At 38.7% G+C, this 21861-nt stretch overlaps 1 protein-coding gene across 2 annotated transcripts in view; it reads left to right on the forward strand.

Moving 5' to 3' along the window:
- ALG9 (ALG9 alpha-1,2-mannosyltransferase) overlaps positions 1-21861 on the forward strand; it is a 77347-nt gene that overhangs the window by 12177 nt on the left and 43309 nt on the right. The window contains exons 8-10 of one of the 2 annotated variants that reach the window (XM_072425493.1): positions 5083-5188; positions 16965-17087; positions 18660-18817. In XM_072425493.1, the coding sequence (XP_072281594.1) occupies positions 5083-5188; positions 16965-17087; positions 18660-18817 (387 nt within the window). The remainder of the gene's footprint in view (positions 1-5082; positions 5189-16964; positions 17088-18659; positions 18818-21861) is intronic. The other variant, XM_072425494.1, reaches the window with a different exon arrangement.

Raw genomic sequence — 21861 nt, forward strand, 5'->3', positions numbered from 1 at the left:
TAATAAATAAATATAATTATCATACCTGGGAGTTAATCCTAAGAATTACAAGCCCACAATATAAACAAAAATTTCTATGCAAAAAAAATAGGATCACTTTTTGCATCAAAAAATTACAGAATTAGAACGCTAGGGGGGTTAATGAAAAATATTATGAAACATGAAACTTTTGGGGAAAATAGTTGTGATGACTAGGTGATAACTTTTCACACAATATTTCTGTATTCAAAGGTATACTTATTGAGCAAGGGTTCTGTAGCTGAATAACATGATCAAAGAATGGAGAAGGGTACAACCCCAAAATTATCAGATTTAAACAAGCAGATAAGGAGCTGTTTATGGCACCTTATGCACATTTGACCACAGCCAAATGTAATTTTAAAAATACTTTAAATCAAGGCATTGGGAAAACTGATTCTTTGTATACTTTACTTTTACTGACTTCACCTTTGAAGGCTTTGGCCTCCTAATACTTTTTTTTAATAAAAGTTTATAATCTTATGATCAGTGGAAACACATGCAGCAACATCTTCTCTTGACATCTGGGATTCTCAGGGTCCCCAAGATCTTGCCAGAGATGTGACATCATCTTTTAAGTGTGAAAGGGGTGAAAGTTATTTTTTAAACCTAAAAACCTAAAATGTATTAAGTTAAGCTTTCCAGTCATTTTAAGTGGTGTCTGCAAAAATTTTATTTTTTCAGATTTTTTTGCTTTATTCCTGCATCAAGGTTGCTGTACTTAATTATACATCATCTATTTTACAAGGGAAGTGATAGGACTAGTAGTTAGTAGTAACAAAAAAAAAATACCATTTATTTAGCTTTTAGTTTTTCCTGAAGGAAATAACATGAATGCTTTTCTTTTCCTTTTGTGGGCATTAGCTTCAACTCACTTGTTGCTGCAACATGGTATTTCAGACGTTTGTTTAAATTCCGGGGCTTTGCCCACTTTTATTTGGCCAGGTGCACCAGAGCCATCACCAATTTCTGGCCTGAAAAAGGGATGGAGTGATTGGCCCACCCATTCCTTTCAGTACAATTCAGTTATGGATCCGAAATAAAAAGCTAGAAATATACACCAACACACTTTTTTACAGCCTTATCCAGACCCATTCATACAAAGTGTAGCAGAATGAAGTACATGATGCCAAATTTGCAGGGTGTTTGGCATCATGTACTTCATTGTGCTACACTTTGTATTACAGGGGTATAACTTCATATATGTTAATAATGGCACTGTTGATGCATCAGGAACCGAGGCAACCTCTACGTTTCCAACACGGTTCAAAACCCATTATTTCTACCACTGCTGGTCAAACCTAACTTGTTTATTAGTTTGTCCTGCTAGAATAGAAAAAGTCCCCTAACAAGTCATAAATTGTCAATAACAGGAGACTGATGAATAATATTATTTAACAGGATTTATATAGGGCCAACATATTACACAGCGCTGTACACTGTAAACAGATACAGACAGTGACACTGGAGGAGAGGACCCTGCCCTGAAGAGCGTACAATCTAGTAGGTGGGGGAATTAACACACAATAGGAGGGGACATATGTAGTGGTGGGAAGTAGTGATGGTTTCAAAAGACAGAAAAAGACGGGTAGGTAAGTTTGAAAAAATGGGTTTTGAGTGTTCTTTTAAATGAGCAGAAAGTAGGAGCAAGCCGAATAGCACAGGGATAGACTGTTCCAGAGAATTGGGGCAGCTCCAGAAAGTTGCGCGTGTGATGAGGTTATGAGTGAGGAAGTCAGTTGTAGGTCATCAGAGAAGCGGAGAGAGCGGCTGGGGGAGTATTTTTTTTTTACCAGGTCAGAAATGTAAGTGGGACAAGAACTGTGGAGGGATTTGAACGCAAAGCACTGAAGTTTGATTTTGATTCTAAGGTGAAATGAAAGCCAATGTAGAGAACTGGAAAGAGATGCAGTGGAAGAGGAGCGGTGGGAAGGCTGGATGAAGGATTAGATTAGATTGTAGAGGCGAGAGTGGGGTTAGTGGAATACCAGACTAGAGATTATAAGAGCGTGTACAAGGAGTTTGGTGGTCTCAGGGGACGGGTAGGGGCGGATTTTGGAGATGTTGACTAGATGAAAGTGACAGGACCTGTAAATGTTCTGAATATGGGGGTAATTGAGAGGGCAGAATTAAAGGTGACGCCAAGACAACGTGCCTGAGGGGAGGGACGAATAACAGCGTTGTTAACAGTTAGGATATGTCAGGGGGAGATTTGGAATTTGAGGGGGGGGTGATGATGAGTTTTGTTTTATGCAGGTTGACTTTCAGAAATCGGTCAGACATCCATGATATGGCTGACAGGTAGCATGAGACCTTATCCAGGACTGAAGGAGACAAGTCAGGGGTGGACAGATAGATTCGAAGAGGCCCTCGGCCACTTTAGTAAGGGCTGTTTCAGTGGAATAGCAACCTCGAAAACCAGACTGGAGAGGGTCAAGGAGGGAGTGCTCAGGTAATTAGTGAGTCCTTTGTAGACAAGGCGTTCAAGAAGTTTGGAGACGTATGGGAGGAGGGAGATAGGACTGTAGCTAGAGGGTAGGGAGGGGTCCAGTGAGGGTTTCTTCAGGATAGGGAGAATTCTGGTGTGTTTGAAAGCAGAGGGGTATATACCAGTAGAAAATGATAGGTTGAATAGTTTGTCTAGGGCAGGGGCCAGGGTGGAGGAATAGGCACGGAGTAGATCAGAGGAAATTGGGTCAAATGGACAGGTAGTAGATGCAGGTGATGGGAGACTTTGTCCACAGTAACAGGGCTCAGGGAGGCCAGTGATGATTTACAGGTGGAAGGGGTGGGTATGGTTGGAGACATCATGTCTGATTTTGTCAATTTTATCTCTAAAGTAGGTGGCTATGTCTTGGACAAAGAAGGTTGTTTTGGGGGGAGGAGGTGTGGGGTTTAGGAGGGAGTCAATTGTTGAGAAGAGGTTACATGGGTTGGAAGCTTGAGAGGAAATGACAGCAGAGAAATAATTTTAGATGGCTCAGTGTTAAAGCTTTGTAGATTGGCTTTGTAGTCTTTGAAGTCAGTGCTGAGGCCAGATTTTCTCCACTTGCGCTCAGCTGCCCGAACAGTCCTTTGTAGCTGTTTGGTGTGATTGTTGTGCCGGGGTTGGCAGGGCGGGGGTAACGGAAGGTGGCAGGGGCAACTTTATCTAGAGCCAAGGAAAGAAAGTGGTTTAACTGGGTGGCAGCTTCATCTGGCGGGAGGATTTTGGAGAGAGTGGGGGTTAGGCAGTTTTAGAATAGGTTGTGGTCAAGGGTACAGATATCTCTCTGCCATTTACCAGGTCTCGCATGTGGCACGGGGGGGGGGCACGAGCTCGATAGGTTGAAGGTGATAAGGTTATGATCAAAAAGAGGAAATGGTGAGCTGTCAAGGAGGGTGAAGTTGCAGATTTTTGAAAATACCAGGTCTAAAGTGTGTCCAGCAATGTGTCTAGAGCCGTTTATGTTCTGTGTGAGTCCAAATGAGGAGGTAGTGGAGAGCAATTTGGCTGAGGAAGGATGGTTGGGCTCATCCACTGCAACATTAAAGTCACTGAGGATGAGGGTGGGCAGGTCATGGGAAAAAATGTGTTGGCGCCAAGAGGCAAAGTTATCCAGAAATTGTGACACTGGGCCAGGGGGTTGGTAGACAACAGCAACAATGAGGGGTAAGGGGCTGAAGAGACGAAACAAGTGGATTTCAAAAGAGGTGAAAATGAGAGAGGGCAGGGTAGGAAAGACTCTGTATGTACAGTTAGGAGACCTACACCACCCCTCACCCTGTTGCCAGGTCTGGGGGTATGTGTAAAGTGCAGGCCTTCATAGGAGAGAGCAGCAGCAGAGGCAGAGTCAGAGGAGGAAAGCCAAGTTTCAGTGAGAGCAAGAAAGTTCAGAGATTTAGAGAGGAGAAGGTTGCGTATAGAGGGTAATTTATTGCCAACAGATCTGACATTCCATAGACTTCCAGAGAGAGGTGGTAAGAACTTATGGCTAGGGTGAATGGGGATGAAGTTAGGAGAAGGGAGTGTCTTGCTGAAAGTGTAGGGAAGGGGGAGGCTGTGGGGGGGACCAGGAATAGGTGAGATGTCACCAGAGAGTATCAGTAGGGACAAAAAAAGGTGCAGGAACACAGACAGAGAAAGCAGGAGAGTGAAGGAGCAGAGAGACAAAAAGTTATCAGACTGGGGAAGACAGGGAGTAGTGCCAGCAAAGAGAGTGCAAGGCGAATATTACATTTTTACAGAATATTGCAAACCATATGAGTACCATAAACAATGTGGCAAACTGAAGTCCATGAGAGCCGGTCCTGTAATTTGGGTTTTAGTGAGGCTTCTAAGCTTGTTGGGTTCCAGGAGTAGGATATGATGAGTCAGTCAAAGAGATGGGTTGATGAAATAGCAGTTCAGAATGGCAGCAGCAGAGGATGTCTTGGAGTACAGGTAGATGGATCAGTCCGGAGGCCGAGGCCAGAGATGGGATTTGCAGAGTGTAATTGTATGTCCAATTCTGTTCCAATTCCTGATGTAATTTCCTGGATTATTTCTTATTGCACTTATAATTTTGGCATTTAAGATTTGGGCACGTGACCACGGTCCCAACGTGACCTTGCCTGTTGTTTAAAAAGAAGTGTTTTGGGCCCTGAATATGGATGGCCTGATTGGAGTAACATGGAATTTGGGATATGAGTTTAACCTGCTGGAACTAAGGGATAGTGAACAGATAAATCTATGGGGAGAATAAAGTTGGTGCAATAAATTCATCTACAATGGGACACTTACCATATACAATCAGATGAGGCTTGCAGGGGAAAACAATTGCATACACGGGGCTGAGATTTGGCAGAATGGGAGATGATATTAGGAACTGCCTGGTAGGAAAAAGCAAACATGTTATGGGTAACCAGACAATTATAACTAAAAATTTCCATTTTTTTTTGCAAAGGTTTCTTCTTTACTAGTTGGAATGCATTGTGCAGTTCTCCAGTCTTTGATTTCATTAGCTTTTTTATTATTAATATTATTATATATAGGTACATGGTTATTAAACAAAATGAGTGATCATTTTTTTTTCTCTGATGTAGGTTCCCTTGGTGGCTATAGACAGTTATTACTATGGAAAGCTTGTCATAGCCCCTCTTAATATTGTACTGTACAACGTCTTTACACCTCATGGACCAGATTTGTATGGTAAGTGCCTAGCTCTGTCATTCATTTTTTTATGTAAATGTTATCTCTACATAAGTTATTTATTCTCTTGATAGATTCTTCTAAATATTATTCAGAGCTAAGTTTCCCAAGCAGATGAGGTAAAGGATTTTACCTCCCCTACATTGCAATATTTGTTTTTCAGAGTTTGCAGATTTTTTGCCTGATCAACATTTCAGTGGTATGGTTAAGGCTAAGTAAATGGCAAAGGTTACAAAGTATTTCATATGTCAAGTTTAAGCAGTTTGTCTTAACTTGGCACAGATCATTATTTTCCTATTCCATACAGTCCTCAAACTATTAATAAAGAACCTTAAATGAAACCTCTGCATGTATTTGTAACTTTTGCCTTTGTGAATTTATCATGAGAAAAACATTAACTATTATTCACGGGAGGTGACTACCACTTTTCTCAGCACAAAAACAAAAGTGCTCATCTTCAATTTGCTTGTTCTACTACATTACCAGAACAAATTTGTTCCAAGCCTTACCAGAAAGTGGGTCTTTCAACGTCATTTTAGGCAGGGACATGACGTAGCAACTGGGTGGCAGAAAGCAAAGTGTCATATGGTGGGATACACAAATTGGAGTCCTGAATTCAGTTTCATTGAAAAGCTTTCACAATATTTAAAGGTTTGGTGGAACCAAGACATTCCAAATAAAGATAAATATATTAACTGATATCATTGTGATTGCCAAAAGAGTACAAAAAACAGTAAACTCCATGTTATCTGGCACCCAGAGGAACAGGGTAGATTTCAGATAAATGTTGTTTCTGGTTGCTTAAGATTTACTACTAAAATAGTAAAATACTAAAAAAATTGAAATAGCATTACAATACCAATAATATAAATCAATAGAGGCACAGTAGCAATGCAGTACAGTATATGCAGAGTATGATCATTTACAAATCACCTATAGTCAGATAAATATACCTAAACTGTATAAACATTATGTCCTTCAAAAAAGCCCAGGGCGCTATATTGGCAGCAGAAGAAAGAAAATCAATACCCAATTATGACAAGCCAGGAAAGCAGTAGATGTCCTAAATGTGGATGAGCTGGCTTGCTGATGGCATTGTGTGCCAAGTTTAAACTCTTGATTTTTTTTGGCCGTGTTGAGCACTGGTTGCTTGGGTTCCAGATAACAGGGAGTTTACTCTACCTAATATCCACTGTGCTGGTTGTGGTTGCTGTTCATTAGGTTGCATTCATTAATAACTCTTAAGGGTTCAAATACTTTTTTTGGCCCTGGTCTTGCACTTTGCAGCATTTTTTTGCCTGTTCTCTCCGTTCAGTAATCTATTAATTTCTTGTGGTAAAACGTATTGGTTTATGGTTCAGGCTGTGTAAGGAAAGTAGTGTAAATTGTTGAAGTAAATTCATGAAAACAGTTTACTACATACATTCTGAGGTTATTTTAACAAAAACAGGTAAATATGTGGTGGTGAAGAATATGTTCGAACAAAAAGAGTAAAGCCCTTATGGGGCGTTTGCCAACCCAGAACAGTATAATACAAGAAGAACAACAAATTGAAGGTTTTTTTGGCAAATATATTTTATTAATGATATTTTCTAATAAAACAATACATAATGGTTCTAGATCTTAACAAATCTCAGATGAGAACCTTTTGGAAAGTTTTTTTGGGCCCTAAAGGCTGAGGTTCTCTGAATTAGCTCAGAATATTTTTTACTTGCCCCTACCTTGCTACCTAGAGAGACAATATTAGCAGATAATAGAATTTTCTTTCACTGTTTTCTTCAAAGAGAGTGCTGTTGATATACTTGCAAGGAAAGGGAGTTGATTATTTGAACATAGTATACAATGGCATGGAACAGAAAAAAGGATTTTGGTTTTGTCCAGCAGAGTGCAGACTTACACTATCTGTAAATGACCAACCAGCTATAATCTGAGTCCACATTCTAATAAATGGCTGTAGTGATCTTAAGTATGGAAAAATATATTTATAAAGTAGACAATCTGACATTCACTAAACATTTTGCTGATGGTGAGTTTTTTGTGTGCAATTGTTTTTAATACCAGTGATTTCTCTATCACCAGTGAATTTTTGGTGAAAATCAAATTTACGAATAGCAAAATCCAATTTTTGCATTCAAATCCAGACCAACTCAGGGTTTATAGCACAAAAGTTAATACTATTTTAATGCAGTTCTAAACCAAACCAATAAAATCTCATATTTTACCTTTAATAATTTTAAAAATGTATAGTTTAAAAAGATGCCTGCATTCATACAAAGAACATTAAAGCTAAAATCAAACGTTCATTTATTGTCATAGGAAAGGCTCTTTCACGATCCTTTTCAACAAAAAATGACTGCACGATTCATGAACGAGCGATGTACATTTACTGCACTTTTCTGCACTATGGAGAGGGGAGAACACCCCGCTGTGCTCTCTCCCCTGCACGTCCATTACGATTGTTCATGGTCCACCGATCCGCCGGGATGGTCTTATGGATGATGAGAACTGTAAACACGCTAGATTCTCATCTGATATCAGACAAGAACCATTGCACGTGTGTACGTAGCCTTAGTGGTCATGCTATGATGTTTTAGAGACATTTCCTGTTCTGATGTGACAATGCTCCTAGTTGTGCTTCATTGTCTCCCTATCTATGCTCCCTATTTAGAGCCTACAAGTGGCTGCATTGTCACAGGTCATAGAAGCATGGTCCAATGTCACTATCAGAAAGTCCAGCTTGTGTGCATGTTGATAAAAAGTGACTGAAAGAGGCTAGAGATGAACAACAGCACTAAGAAAAAGAAAGATGAATAGAAAAAGACAACATGACAATAGTTTATCATACCATCTAAGAAAGAATTTTGTCATCTATTTGTAGTTTAGCACTACTAAAACTAAGGATGTGGCATATTTACTTTAAGGCACATAATTTCGGTGCATAATAAAGGTTGAACTTTAGGTAAAAAATAAATAACATTTGCTGACAAGATTTATTTATTTTTACCTGAGTTAAACTAAGGCTACGTACACACGTCAGATGATTCTCGTCTGATAACTGCCCAGGGCTAGTATCGGACGAGAATCTGGCATGTGTACAGTGCTTGTCTAACATCATTTATGGATCTGTCCTAGCGGATCCACAAACGATTGTTTTGAAGGGGTGCCGTTCTGTTGTTCTCCCCCTGCTCGTTCAGTCCTTTGTCGTTGAAAAGAATTGTAAAAGATTATTTCCAACGACAATGATTGAAAGTGTGTACGTAACCTAACCCATGCTCCCTGTCCATAGATGCAATGTTTGCTGAGATCCACTGGCTGCAATGAGACCACACCAAACTCAATAGAAGATCAGAAGAAAATGGCAGCAGATGAAGCGACGAAGGGAGAGTGTAGATCTTACGTCACTTGAAAAGGTTAAACTTGTTTTAAAAAATAGTGTAGTTATCATATTAGTGATTAGTGTTCTTTTTCAGTTTTATTTTTAATGAAACAAACAAAATCCCACCACCAACACAGCCAGTCTTATTAAGGTTGATGAAGAATCTCCAGTATCAGCCTTTCTCCATGGAGTGTTTGAAGCCTGGCCTTGTTCTATTTCTTGGGTTTATTGCCCTGGCTTTTAAGTTAATATAAAGCACAATAGTGACATAGGGGTCAGTGGAAGGAACACATTACACATGGAGGGACCAAATGTCTGACACATCCAAAAGTTTCTTGCTGAAGGTTCTTTAGCAAGCTGAGCTCCTCAAGAGCTGGATGAGCAAGTTGGCTTTTCTTTGAAGGAAATGCTTTTTTTTCTATTCTAGGTACAATCTATTGTCCCTACCATAGTCTTATGTCTTTGAAACAGTCTAAGGTAAATTTTGGGGGGAAGCTGATTAACCTAACTGCATGATTTCAGGATGTGGGAGCAAACTGGAGTACCCAATGGAAACACACGTGAGCATGGGAAGAACCTGCAAACTCCATGCAGAAATTGTCCCGGACGAGACTCAAACCTGAGTTCTAACCTATGAGCTACTGTTATGCCAAAATATGCAGGGTATCCCGGCAAACCATAGGACTGCTTAGACTGAATGAACTCCCACAGGAGATATGTCATCCTATCCTGGCTAATCAATGGCCAAAGATAAGGAAGTCCAGAAGAAAAGAAAATAATTGGTGGTGCCTGCAAAGTAATTGAGACAGGTGTATTTAAAAAAATTTGTGATCAACCATGTATATTTATTTCATTGCAGAAGGGACATTGCCTGTCCATTCTACAATAAATGATATAGTCTTGTTGCAGTTTTTTTTAATTTTTAACTAGCTTAAAGTACCAGTTCAACTTTTATTACAAAAGAATTCAGACCACTTATGTCCTTCACAACAATTTCCTATACACATCCACATACTAGTATTCCCCAGAAAGTCAGGTTTACAATATCCAGCATTGTCAGGATTTAATCAGCAGTGCTCCTAAATGATGCCTAGCATTTTTTTAACCAGGTGCATAAGCAAAGTTAAACACATTGGGGTGTAATTGGGAGAGCCATAACTTAAAATGTGCATCAGGCCCAACATATCTAAGCGATACAGGCCTAAAAGAATCCACGGTGGTTTGCCTAAATAAAATGAAGGTAACAATGCTAATTAAAATGAGAATTCACAGAGCTTTACACAAAGATAAAAGCCCATAAAAACCATGGGATTTTAATATATAGATCTCTGTATCTCTGTTGCTATTTAAAAAATAAGAATCCTTTTCTGGTGCTTTAGCTTTGTGAATTGAGCTTCCACCGCGTGCTGATTTTTGTGTAATGTGTTCCAAATCATTTCTCAGTGTATTCTTTTTATCTAAGTACTATTATTATTTAATAAAACACATTATTAGTTTGCAGAGTATTGCAATTTTAGTTCCACATGTACATAAAGCGGTGCTGTTTTAGTATGTTAATGGTATAGTACATGCCTTTGAACATGACGCACTGTGAACTTTTTGTACCTTATTTTTACTTCTTTGCAGACACCTTGCGTCAGCAGCTGCCTGATATTGTTTCCAGTGACGCATTGTGTCCATCCAGTTCGTCTGTGACACACGTAGGGAAGAGCTCCTGATTACAACCCTGAGCAGAGATAAAGGCTGCTTCTGCTTTTTCTTAATGAGCTCACTGGGGGAGTCAGGGAGCGAGTTTATGCTGAAATGTAAAATGCTGTCCTCCATACAGGGAAAACATTTTCCTTTATAATCATCTGAAAACAGCTTTTAGCTTGCGCTTTGTTCATTCTAATTGCATGCCCATTGAAATTTCTAGCAGAACTGCCTATAATTCAGGTTTGCGTTGTGGAAATATACACTTTATGATGCTAGCTAAAAGTCTTTATTTTTATACCTCAGCAGGAACTATTCCTTTTAAAATCCAGAGTCCAATATGGTGTGATGGTTGATTTGTAGAAGTGATTTAGCACAGTAACAATAGATCAGTGATAATGTTTAAAAAACAATTATTTTTTTTCCTACATTAATAACATTATTTATTTTATATAATTTATACAGTGTGATGTTGTCTTTCTGCTACTTGGTTTTTATGAGGATGCCTGACACAGGATAATTGATTGGACATCAGTGATCCTATATGAACTCTATGTGGAAGGTGGGGTAATACTTTTGCTTTATTACTCCTCCCACCTCTAGGCTACTGTCATGCCTTTGCTAAGCTGAAAGAATACACCTGTTGATGGGGGAATCTTCTAGGACAGTGGTCACCAATCAGTAGTCTGTGAGAAAATTTTCATGGTCCACAGATAAATTTGGACTTTTTTTTTGCAATTTTTATTTTTTATTAATAATAAAACAAAAATAAAATTCTAATAAATTCTTATATTCTGTATGACAATTGTCACCTTTTATATTGCACTAAATTCATGAACTGTACTAGAGATGGAAAAACAAGTGAGGCTCAGCGTGATGTCACTGTAGTTTTAGGTTGTATTGGGCAACTGTACGGCTCGTACGCGTCAGTATTGTTTCCACTATTACAACAGTCACTCCGCTCTGCCAATACCGATTGTCATCTGATTGTTTTATTTTATTTGTTTATTTCTCAGATGCTCCTTTAGGTAAGTATGGCCCTAACTGTGTATTTTCTTTAACTGGTATATTTAATGGAATCTAAAAGTTTGACTTTGATACCTATCATTTCTTGTTTGGTCTTGGGTTTCGATTGAAATAAACCCATAATAACTGAGCTGATCAATGAATCAGAGCCTCCACAGTCCTTGTCAGGCACCATTAGGAAGATCATTATATTATAACTGTATTCTTTTTTTAAAAATTCATATTTTTGGTCCGCGGGATTTAAAATTATGAATTTAGTGGTCTGTGAGGTCCGAAAGGTTGGCGACCTTTCCTAGCAGGGTTACTGTGTGTGCTCTCCTAATGCTGGCCTAAAAGTTAATTCATAGCATTCATAGCCGTATGTAATTTCTTTATTTCCTTATTATTATTATTATTATTATTATTATTATAAAATAATATAAAGTTCTATGTTACTCTGCTAAATATGTCCAGGCTACAAATCTCTGAATATAATCCCTAAGGAAGAGGTTGCAGACTCCTGAAACGTATAGGTAGTCCTAAATACATCGTCAGCTTTTATAAATTATTTTTTTACACAAGCTTTGCACTGGCTAATTAAGTAGGGAATTCGTAACTAAGGCTACATACAAATGATTCTCGCCCGATTATCGCCTCAGGGCTGGTATCAGACGGAAATCTGACGTGTGTACAGTGCTCGTCGTTCATGGATCCGTCCTGCGGAATCCATTAACGACAAACGACCATAATACAAGTGAAAGGGAGAGAACGCAGTGGGGTGCCTCTCGCTCGTTCTCCCCCTCTCCATTGAGCAGAACAGTGCTGTATGTACAGCACTTGTTCATGCATCTTTCAGTCTTTTGTCTTTGGAAAGGATCTAATGTGTGTATAGCCTAAAAGAAAGCACTATGTTTTCTTTTATCCCCGTGTGCTGTCTGTTGTTCTATGACGGCCTCTCACTGGTACTGGGGAGAAGTTTGTAAACTGAATTTGATTACTTTTGGTTTGTGTTCATTTCCAAATTGTATTTCTGTTTTGCAAATCAAAAAAACATATTTCTCAGATGCTCTTTTAGGTAAGTACCTTACCTGTGTATTTTCTTTACCTGTTTTATTTAATGACATCAAATGGTTTGACTATTTGATGCCTAATACATGCTTTGCAAGGACCAGTTTCTCTTAATGGATTCCAAGGGATTTACAAGCCAACCAGAATATATCATTCCTATGGCATTTTCCTGTTCCAGCCTGTGTTAGAAGCTCTGTGTAGTTTCCTGCTTTCTACAGAAACATGTTTTCTGTTCTAAATTCTGCTTTTTCTGTATGAGATGTGTGCTGTATTTGATCTCCAATAAGTTTGAAACTAAATTTGAAGGGCAAAGTTAGTAAAAGCCAATCCTGTTTTCTGAGGTCACCTCTGTTTCATCGCTATACGCTGAATTTGTATAATGTTTTTTGCCGTTTTGCCTGCATAAAGATTCTCCCCTCTTCCTATTCCCCTCAGTTCTCTCTGGCTACCCTCCCCCCACCACTTCTCCCTGCGCTGTACCCTTTTTAAGTGGCATTGATTGCAGCAAATTGCCGTAGCTGGTAGCAGCTGTCACAACACTGCGGTGATTAAGAGCAGCGCGTGTGATTTCCCGGCTGATTGCATCGATCAGATAGATGGGGAGCAGGGGGAGCAGATTTATGAAAGAAGGTGAACTTCCGCAGCAACCAAGCAGTGTTTGTCTACTTAACCCTGTTTATGCCATAGCTTTCGTTGTGTCTTTATTTATATTTAGTGTTCTTTCAAGTCCATATATGTATTACTGGGTACATATCAATGTACCAGAACACACATAACATCTTACAGATCACAGGACACTGCTTTGTTTTAAAGAATCTAGTTGGTCCATCAGCTAAGCCTTTGTGGTTACTGCAGAGGCAGGTAGATCATCGACAAGGCAACCTATGAAGGAGTCTCACACCTGCTGGATATCCAGGGGGCCCAACCACAACCAACACGCTCTTGCAGTAAACCAGGGAAAGTTGAAATTGATCAAATCTCTGCATCTGACTACTGTTTTACAAGGGAGGATGCTGTTGTAGGCAGTTAGAGACCAATGGTTAGGCTTTGCCAGTAAAGAAATAGAAAATGGTTTGTCTTCTTTGTACCTTTTACAATAACTATCAAAGTCAAATAAATGTATGAGAGGTGGGGGTCATTAGGGCTTCTACCTCATTCTGCCTTATTTTATTTTTTCATAAAGTGCCAACATATAGCAGTGTAAATAAACTTGGCCTTGTTCACGCTACAAGTTTGTGTTTTAATGATAACCCTGTTCATTACAATGAATAAGACAGCACACAAAAACAGACAGAAATGCCTGCAGCAATGCATTTTTGCAACACACTGAACCGCGATGCATATTGTACAATGTGTGATATTTTTGCCTCTATTTCACACTCTGTAAGGTGCAGTCTACTGCACCACACATTGAGCCTGATTTATTAAAAGTTTTCCAACGGTGGGGAAGATACAATTTTATAATTGAACCTTGGTGATACAGCAGTTTTTTATGGGGAGAAGGGGGAACGTGAGTCCGGCCAGCATCCAAGATGGCCTCCTAAGCAGAGAGATCCGCGATAGCGCTGGCCATTAGCGAGGAGATTCCTAGCTTTGAGCTGCCTTCACATCCTGGGATACAATTCTCTACAGCCCAGTGACCATACAAAGGGTAGCGTAGAAAAGGCAAAATTGTGCCGCAGAAATTGAAAAATTGACAGATTTCTTTTGACCCCAGGAGTCACGGAACCTCCAAGATCCATGCTCTCACACAAAGCACTCACTCCATCAGGAAAGGCCTCCTTTCCAGCGATGTCCTCTTCAGAACGATCCAGTGAGAATTACACAGCCCAGCTCACTTCTCCCTGGGGGCTTTATCAGCACCTTCCCCCCTGACAGGAGAAAGCTTTGTATGGGGAAGTGACATTATACTGTTGACTACATTGTAAGGTAGATTTATAACTATGTCACTAAGTTTACTTTTGCGTTCATATTTTATATTTAAGTTATTTGTAATTTCTTTACCTTATTTCTAATATCTCTTTTCCTTTGAACTTTAAGGCTGTTCCTTTTGACAGTCCCATTAAGAAAGTTCCATAATTCAAATGGGAGCGGTGATTCTGGCACAAAGAAATGACAAGTTTATCAGCAGAGCACTCACACAAAAGTGTTTGTTTACTGTTGGAATGTTAAGTGTAAAATGAATTGTGTATGTTTGACGCACACTGTCACTCACACTTCAGCATGTCATAGCACTTAATGATTTAATCCCTACCATGGGATCCACTTTTTGATTAGCGATTCCTCTTTTGTTGAGGATTGATATGATAGTGAAAGATTACATAGTACTGTTTTGTGTTGTCTGTCTTTTACCTCCATCTCCAGCTTGAATTAAAAGAATACCCAACAATGCTGCTTTTAAGGTCTTTGTGAAGTCAGTATAGTAAACTTTGTAGGTTGTGACTGTGTCTCCACCCGGCCCCCCATGTAAAACTTGCCTAGAGTCCCTACTATTTAAGGTCCCATACTTCATTTCTGATGCCCTGCATGCTGTGGGCTTTTCAGTAGAAGATAGGTGCCATCCTGGTTGAATGCATCTTACTGAGTATTGCCATCGTGTTTTAAAGCCAGGGCAGTGCATGCCTATAGATTTTATAGTGCAGAGTGCTCCAGGCCCTAAACACCAAGTGCTGCATTGTGGAGGGTAGCTGAGTGTAGATACTGACAAGTAGTAGATTTTGTCACTGGGTCCAGGACTGAATTAGGGAGCTAATCAGTGTAGGGATGGTAAGATTGCCTTGTGACTTCCTACATGGTTTCCAGAATGTCACTGCAAGGAAACTGCTATGAAATATTCATTGATGATGGTTATAGGAGAACTAAATACTAAAAAAAAAAGAATGCGACAAGGCAGGTACTTTATGCAGAAGGAATAGGCAATATTTCTTCTGCAGTAAAAAACCTACCTGATCACAATATTTAAAATACACTCACCTATTACCAACCAGTCGCAGTGCCACCACCTTCTTTCTTCTTCGTATCCTGGTTCTTATCCGGTATCCTGGTCCTTTGGCCATCTTCATTGGCTCACCAAGGATGGCACATGCGCATTCCCCTGCATTCTAGTTGAGCTGCGCATGCATAGCACAGCTTTTTAAAAGAAGGCAACGATTAGGCAGGTAAGTATCATTATCTGCCTATTTTTGCAATAAAGACCTGCTTTATCGCTTTTTTTCCCTAGTGATCCTCTATTCCTGGCACCCTTACTTTTTTCACCCAGTGGACACCAGATGAACAAACAAGGCAATCTTCCCAACTGGGCAGCAGTAAAAAGCTGACAGCGGTTTAACTTTCACACTGTATCCTGAAGGAAAGAAAATATTTTGGTTTTGATATACTTTTAGTTTCTAGAATATGTTATAAATTGGAAATGTCCCCCTTGCAGAAAGCATTCTTTCGTGATTCTTGAAGGATGTAATCAGACCAGTCTCAGTGATTGATGGCTGTTTGTCCTAGGTGTAAAGGATGGCATTTTAAAGTATTTTGTCAGTGGCACCTGTTCCAGTCTTGTCTACAGACAGCCTCTACATAAATTGAAGTTGTGCGGCCAATCTGTTTGGAGTTAAGAATGGTGAATTTATATCATCGCTTACTGTCTCTGACGATTTGAAGTGATGGTTGAGAGCCCTTGGGCGCTAAACAAGAGTCTGTGAAGTTAATGAAAACCTGCAGGCGTCTAAATGCAATTTTTTATAGAGCCAATCTTACACTTGCATTGCTGCTTGCCGTCTAGCTCAAACAAGTACACTTGACATGTTCCATTGCACATCAAGTGTTTAATCATTTGTTACAAGAGAATTACACAGAACATTTTGTTAGCACTTGTTGGCATTTGAATAAAATATGAGCTGCCCATTGCGGAGGTTTGACATTAACATAGTCTTTCCATTAGTTTAGTTTAAAGGCTACAGGTTTAATCAGTTTGAGACACTAGGAAACGTACTTCTTAATTGTGGTTGTGGTAAACATAGTGTAGTGTGTGACTGGGGAAATCAAAGGAGCTACTTAGCCAGTTTTCCTCAAACCTACCCAAAAACCAGATAACTGTTTAAACAGGCAGTAAAATACATATTTGTTAATATTTTATCGGCAGCAGGATTTGTGATTCAGCTTTGGGATCCTGTTACCTCTGCGAAACAGCAGAGCCAAGTCCACATCCTTCTCTAAATCAGTCAAGATTTTCCTTGTCAGCAGGATATTTTCTGGTGCACATAGATTCTCAAATATATTTACTTAGGGTGATACATATAATATTGACCTATTTGTAAAGATCAGTGAAAAAAATACCCTTTTCATACCTGATAGCCCACATGACTTGTAAACACAAATTTATGCGAAGAGTAATAAGATTTGTCAAGTACAGTCACTTTGTCTACTATGGCTTGTGGCCAATTATTTTTTTTTAAATGTACAGATTTATTCTATAAGATTATAAGAGAAGAATACAGAAAATAAATTGCAGTTTGTAAGCAAATAAATATAAAATTACCTCTGATATGGTAATAAAGAAGAACATTCTTTTCAACATTATTCTTCAACAAAAGAACATTTTTATCAGCTTGATATTTGATTGAAATTCGCTTTGTTTTATTTTAGGTACAGAACCCTGGCCCTTCTATTTCATCAATGGCTTTCTCAACTTTAATATCGTCTTCATTTTGGCCCTGTTAGTTTTGCCGCTGACATGGCTGATGGAATATCTGTTGCAAAAAATTAACAGTAAGTGTTTCTCAAACCTTAATCCTGTAGGTAGATCATGTAGTATTAGGTTTTTAGCTCTATGATTCCTGATTTCTATCACACATATTGGTACACATAAAAATATATTATAAATGTAAATGGTAGCATTGTGAATGTATTGGTTATTTCTCCTAAGCACATAAACTGAAGCTTTAAAGTATATGTAAACCTAAGAACTAAATTGTAATGTAGTGCAGTTTACCAGTCCTTAGATGCGGTGGCTGCAGCAAGTATTACTTTGCAAACAAAGTTACATAGGTGTGTAAGAGAAATCACTGGCTTATCTCCATAGGTACATTCTTAGTTGACCAAAACCCTGATCAAACAACCGTGTCAGTTAATACATAATCAGAAGTAAAGGCACCAAAGCAAGGAGATGTTTTTTTAAAAAAAATTGGCAATGCAATATGTATTGATTTCATAGATATAAACATTACAAATGATAGGTATAAAACAAACATTATTAAAGGTTCCACGCAGGCTAAATGGTCACAAAAGGTCCAACCCCATTTAGTAAATTTGAGGTGCGGACCAAAAACTACATCAAATTTCCTAATATATCAGCATCTCTGTGAAGAGGAACTAAATGTCTCTGCTTTTCCCATCATGTTTCGCCTATTCGCTTCTCCAGGGGTAATTATGTAGAGAACATTGAGCTGATATTGGAAATGATAAGTTTCATTGGTTGAGTGGATTCCAGTGGTAGGAACTGAAATGATAAAGATGTACAAAGTACCTGTATTGTGATCATAATGGTTCAATGAGAGGACCTGGACTTGCTCGCAAGGTGAGGGTAGTGCAGCCAGAGGAAAAAAAGTTATATACGTATAATGTGAACAAACAACAGAATTAGAATTTTGACAAAGAGAAGATAAATGAAACAAAAAATAGGAAGTTGGGGGTTAGGACCTGTTTCTATTCTGTTTAAACTGCACATGGGTTTGAGCTGAACTTTTTGTTTGGTTAAACAGGCACATAAAGAGAAACGTTCATTGTAATGTTATATGTATACTATAAAAGATATTAAAGATCTAAGCAGCTCACAAAGACCATAGACTGTTGTTATACAATATTGATGTTCTGAAAAAAAATAAAAATAATGTGCTATAAGTAATATAGGGAAAAGTTTCCACTTACAGTGAGCCTCAAGTCCGGATTCACAATTTTTTAGGATAAGTAAGAGATGAGCAAAAAAAAAAATTAGTACTATTATAATGTAGAAACACTAAAAGCTCCAATGGAATAGATTACCGTGCATTTTCTATGAAAGCAGCAATTTATTATTCTATTTTCAGGTTTGTAAGGCACTGGCTGTGGTTGAGAATAATTGAAGTAGAATTATGAGTATATTTCTGTGACAAAACAAAATGTTGGCATGGTATAAATGTGAAATTACTGCAAAAGTTGTTGGTAGAATTTTTTGGTGTTTCTATAAAGAATTTGTCAGAGTCTTCCATCAGCACTGCTTTATCGCCCCAGCAGGCAGCTTTTTAGTGATGTTTTATACAGTTATCAGAATTGAATATTAACAATGTTGTATTATTGCTTCAGCAGTTCAGAATCTGGGGAGTCCATATTGGCTAACACTGGGTCCAATGTATGTTTGGATTTTGATTTTCTTCACAAGGCCCCACAAGGAAGAGAGATTTCTTTTCCCCATTTACCCACTGATCTGCTTGTGTGGGGCGGTGGCTCTTTCTGCACTACAGGTAATATACTTTTGAAACAATATTATCACTGAGCTGTATTAAATATGCCTTCCTAAAGAGACCTTGTCATCACCTTGCAGATTAAAGCATAGAAAAAAATAAGTTGTTTAAATGCTTACTTGCAGTATTTTTCATTTCTTTCCACGTGTATTTTTACTTGTTAAAAAATGTGACTACTTTAGTAGTAGTTTTCCTAGCTCAGCCCACTCTATCCTTTTACATGGAATCCCTCTTCTGGGAGTGTTCTAATTCTTTTCTATGCTACCCTAATTCCTCTGTCCCTCTTCCTACACAACCTTTTATATAGCTGCTGGGGAGAGGTGAAGGGGATTCCTTTAGCTGGGCAGTCTGCTGGATACTGATATCCCATTCAAGATGGCAGCACCCAGCAGCTGTTACAGTTTTTTTTTTAGAAAGATAAAATCTTTCTATTAGGAAATTTGTAAGATATACAGAAATCAAAGAAAAAAGTACAGAATGTGATTATGCAACAATTGCAAAAAAGTGTGAAGGAAAGATAACAAAAGGCGCTTAACAAAACTTACCTAAAAAAGAGCATAATAAAACATAATAAAACATAATAGAACCATATTAAAACTAAATCATTCATTACAAGGAGGTAAACAGCTCTCACATCCAAGGAATTCAAAAACCAGATAACAGTATTTTGAAACCAAAAAGGTTGATAAAAAAAATCTACCCCATAATGCTGGCTCCTAGGTAATAGCGCACAACTGAGGGGCCAATGAGAAGTAAGGCGGCACTCTGTGGGTCAAAGTAAGAAACCCCAAAAAAGTAATTAAAAAACATGAAAAAGTTACAGGTAAGCCAAAGGTTAGGGAATGGTAAACCACCGTTATACCTGTCTGAAAAATCAATTCAAGGCATATTTAAAATGTATGGAAACAAGAGCAACCCAATATCAACTTCCATATTCCGAATATTCTTTAGCTGTCACAGGTTTTTTGGATGTCTATACAAGCCACTGACTGGCTACTTAGTGTTCTAGTATTCTCTTTGAAAAGAACCAGAAGTAACAATGGTATAACTTCTAATGGCTTACTGTAGTGGGAATTATAGCAAAATAAATAAATATAATACACAGGGGATGCCACTTTAGGGCATAGTTTGCTTTTGATTGCAAAAGGGAAACTTTGTCTTTTTTTTTTTTGTTCTAAAACAAGTAAACTGTACTGGTAGTGTTAAGCTACGTACACACGGCAGATTTTTATCGCCCGATAATCGGCATCGGCCAATTATCGGGCGAAAATCTTCCGTGTGTACAGTCGGTGTCGTCCATCGTCCGGACGACCGACCTGCCGGATCCACGGACGATGGACGACAGCCGATCGTAATGAAAGGGAAGGGGAGAGCGCGCAGCAGGGTGCCGCTCCGTCGCTCTCCCCCCTCCCCTCTCCATAGAGCATGAACGGTGCTGTATGTACAGCATCGTTCATGCATCTTGCAGCCCCTTGTCGTTGGAAAGGATCGTGAAAGATCCTTTCCAACGACAAAAATTGCAAGTGTGTACGCAGCTTTAGAGGGTTTTGTAATCACTGAAAGTTGTTTGTAGGGATAAAAAGGTTAGATATGCACATACTGTACATGGCTACACCAGTTGGTCATGCCTATAATTTTGAAATGGCCCCCTGCCTTCAAAGCCCATGTGATGGGCTGTCAGGGAAGGAACACAATTGGGAGATAGGTAATGTGTACTCATGTATAAAAAGAAGAGCCTTAATGGTGACCTTTTCATCAAGGTCATCCGGATTTGTGATCTGCAAATGTAATTTATGACTTTTGGAATTACAGATTTTGGTGAGTGTGTTGTATATAGTAAGCAAGCCTCCCGTATTTTCTTCATAAATAAAAGTTACCCCCTTTCACACTTGTAGCAAGCACCTGTGCAACTGGCACAATTGTAATTGGATTGAATGACGCAGAGTCTTTTAGGAACACAGGGAAGTCATTTATGTTAAAGAAAGCTTACACAAAACAACATTCAGAATTTCAAATAAAATCAGTTTTGCTTGCAATTTGCCTGACAAGGGCTCTCTCAGACAGTGTTACATAGTCAGTATTGATTTATTACCTGGTTGTACCAAGTGCTGAGACAGTGTATTCATGTATAAACAGATTACCTTTGTTGAGTACATTGGCTTCAAGCCAGCAGACAAGGAGTCTATGTTTATGTGTGTTTCCTGCAAAGGATTGGATATGCAGATGTATACTCTTTTGGTTACTGCTCTTTTATTAACTAAATCAGTTAAAACATCAGATAATGATCTGTTTGGCTTAGGTATACTATTATGTAGGAACATCTTGGGATATAAAGACAATATAATAATATTACACCCAATGCTGGTTGATTGAGTAGCAATCCAGACATGAAAAGAAGATGCGCCCTCCCCACTGACACTATACTGATACTATAATCATACCTGGCATAGCTCTGCATAATAGATAAAAAGGTTGAAATTTTTTTTTTTCAGATCTGTTTTGATGAGTATGGTTTAAGAATATTGATTGGACAGTAGGAGGATATTTTGTACTATTTTGAGGGAAAGCTGGGCAGGGTAAAGAAGATCCACAAATAAATCTAAGAACTATGTTAAAGTAGAATAGATTGAGGGGACCCAGGTACCCAAACCGGGCTTTTTGGTACAAATGTTTACCTGTACTTCTGTTTAAGACCTTGATCACATGGTACACTGCATCTCACATACTGTTAAATGCAATGCCTGACTTGTTACTACTACACTACAAACATTTCTCTCTGTTTTTGTGCGCTGCTTTGTTTATGGTTCAATATATTTTTATTAAAGAATAAATAAAGATAAATGGTACAAACATGGTATAAAACAAAGGTAAACTTTTGAATTGACAGATTGACATCAGGTACAAAAACCATATAGTAAAAACATTTTTCATGTGGTAGAGATAGGTAAACCGAGGGGTGGGGGAGAGAAGAATGGGATAGTAGACGCTGTATGGGATGGGTCCAGTGAACAGCCACCTGATGCGAGACCTTAGGGTAAGGGATC

Source organism: Pyxicephalus adspersus, chromosome 11, assembly GCF_032062135.1.
Source record: "Pyxicephalus adspersus chromosome 11, UCB_Pads_2.0, whole genome shotgun sequence".
In the NCBI taxonomy this organism is placed as follows: domain Eukaryota; kingdom Metazoa; phylum Chordata; class Amphibia; order Anura; family Pyxicephalidae; genus Pyxicephalus; species Pyxicephalus adspersus.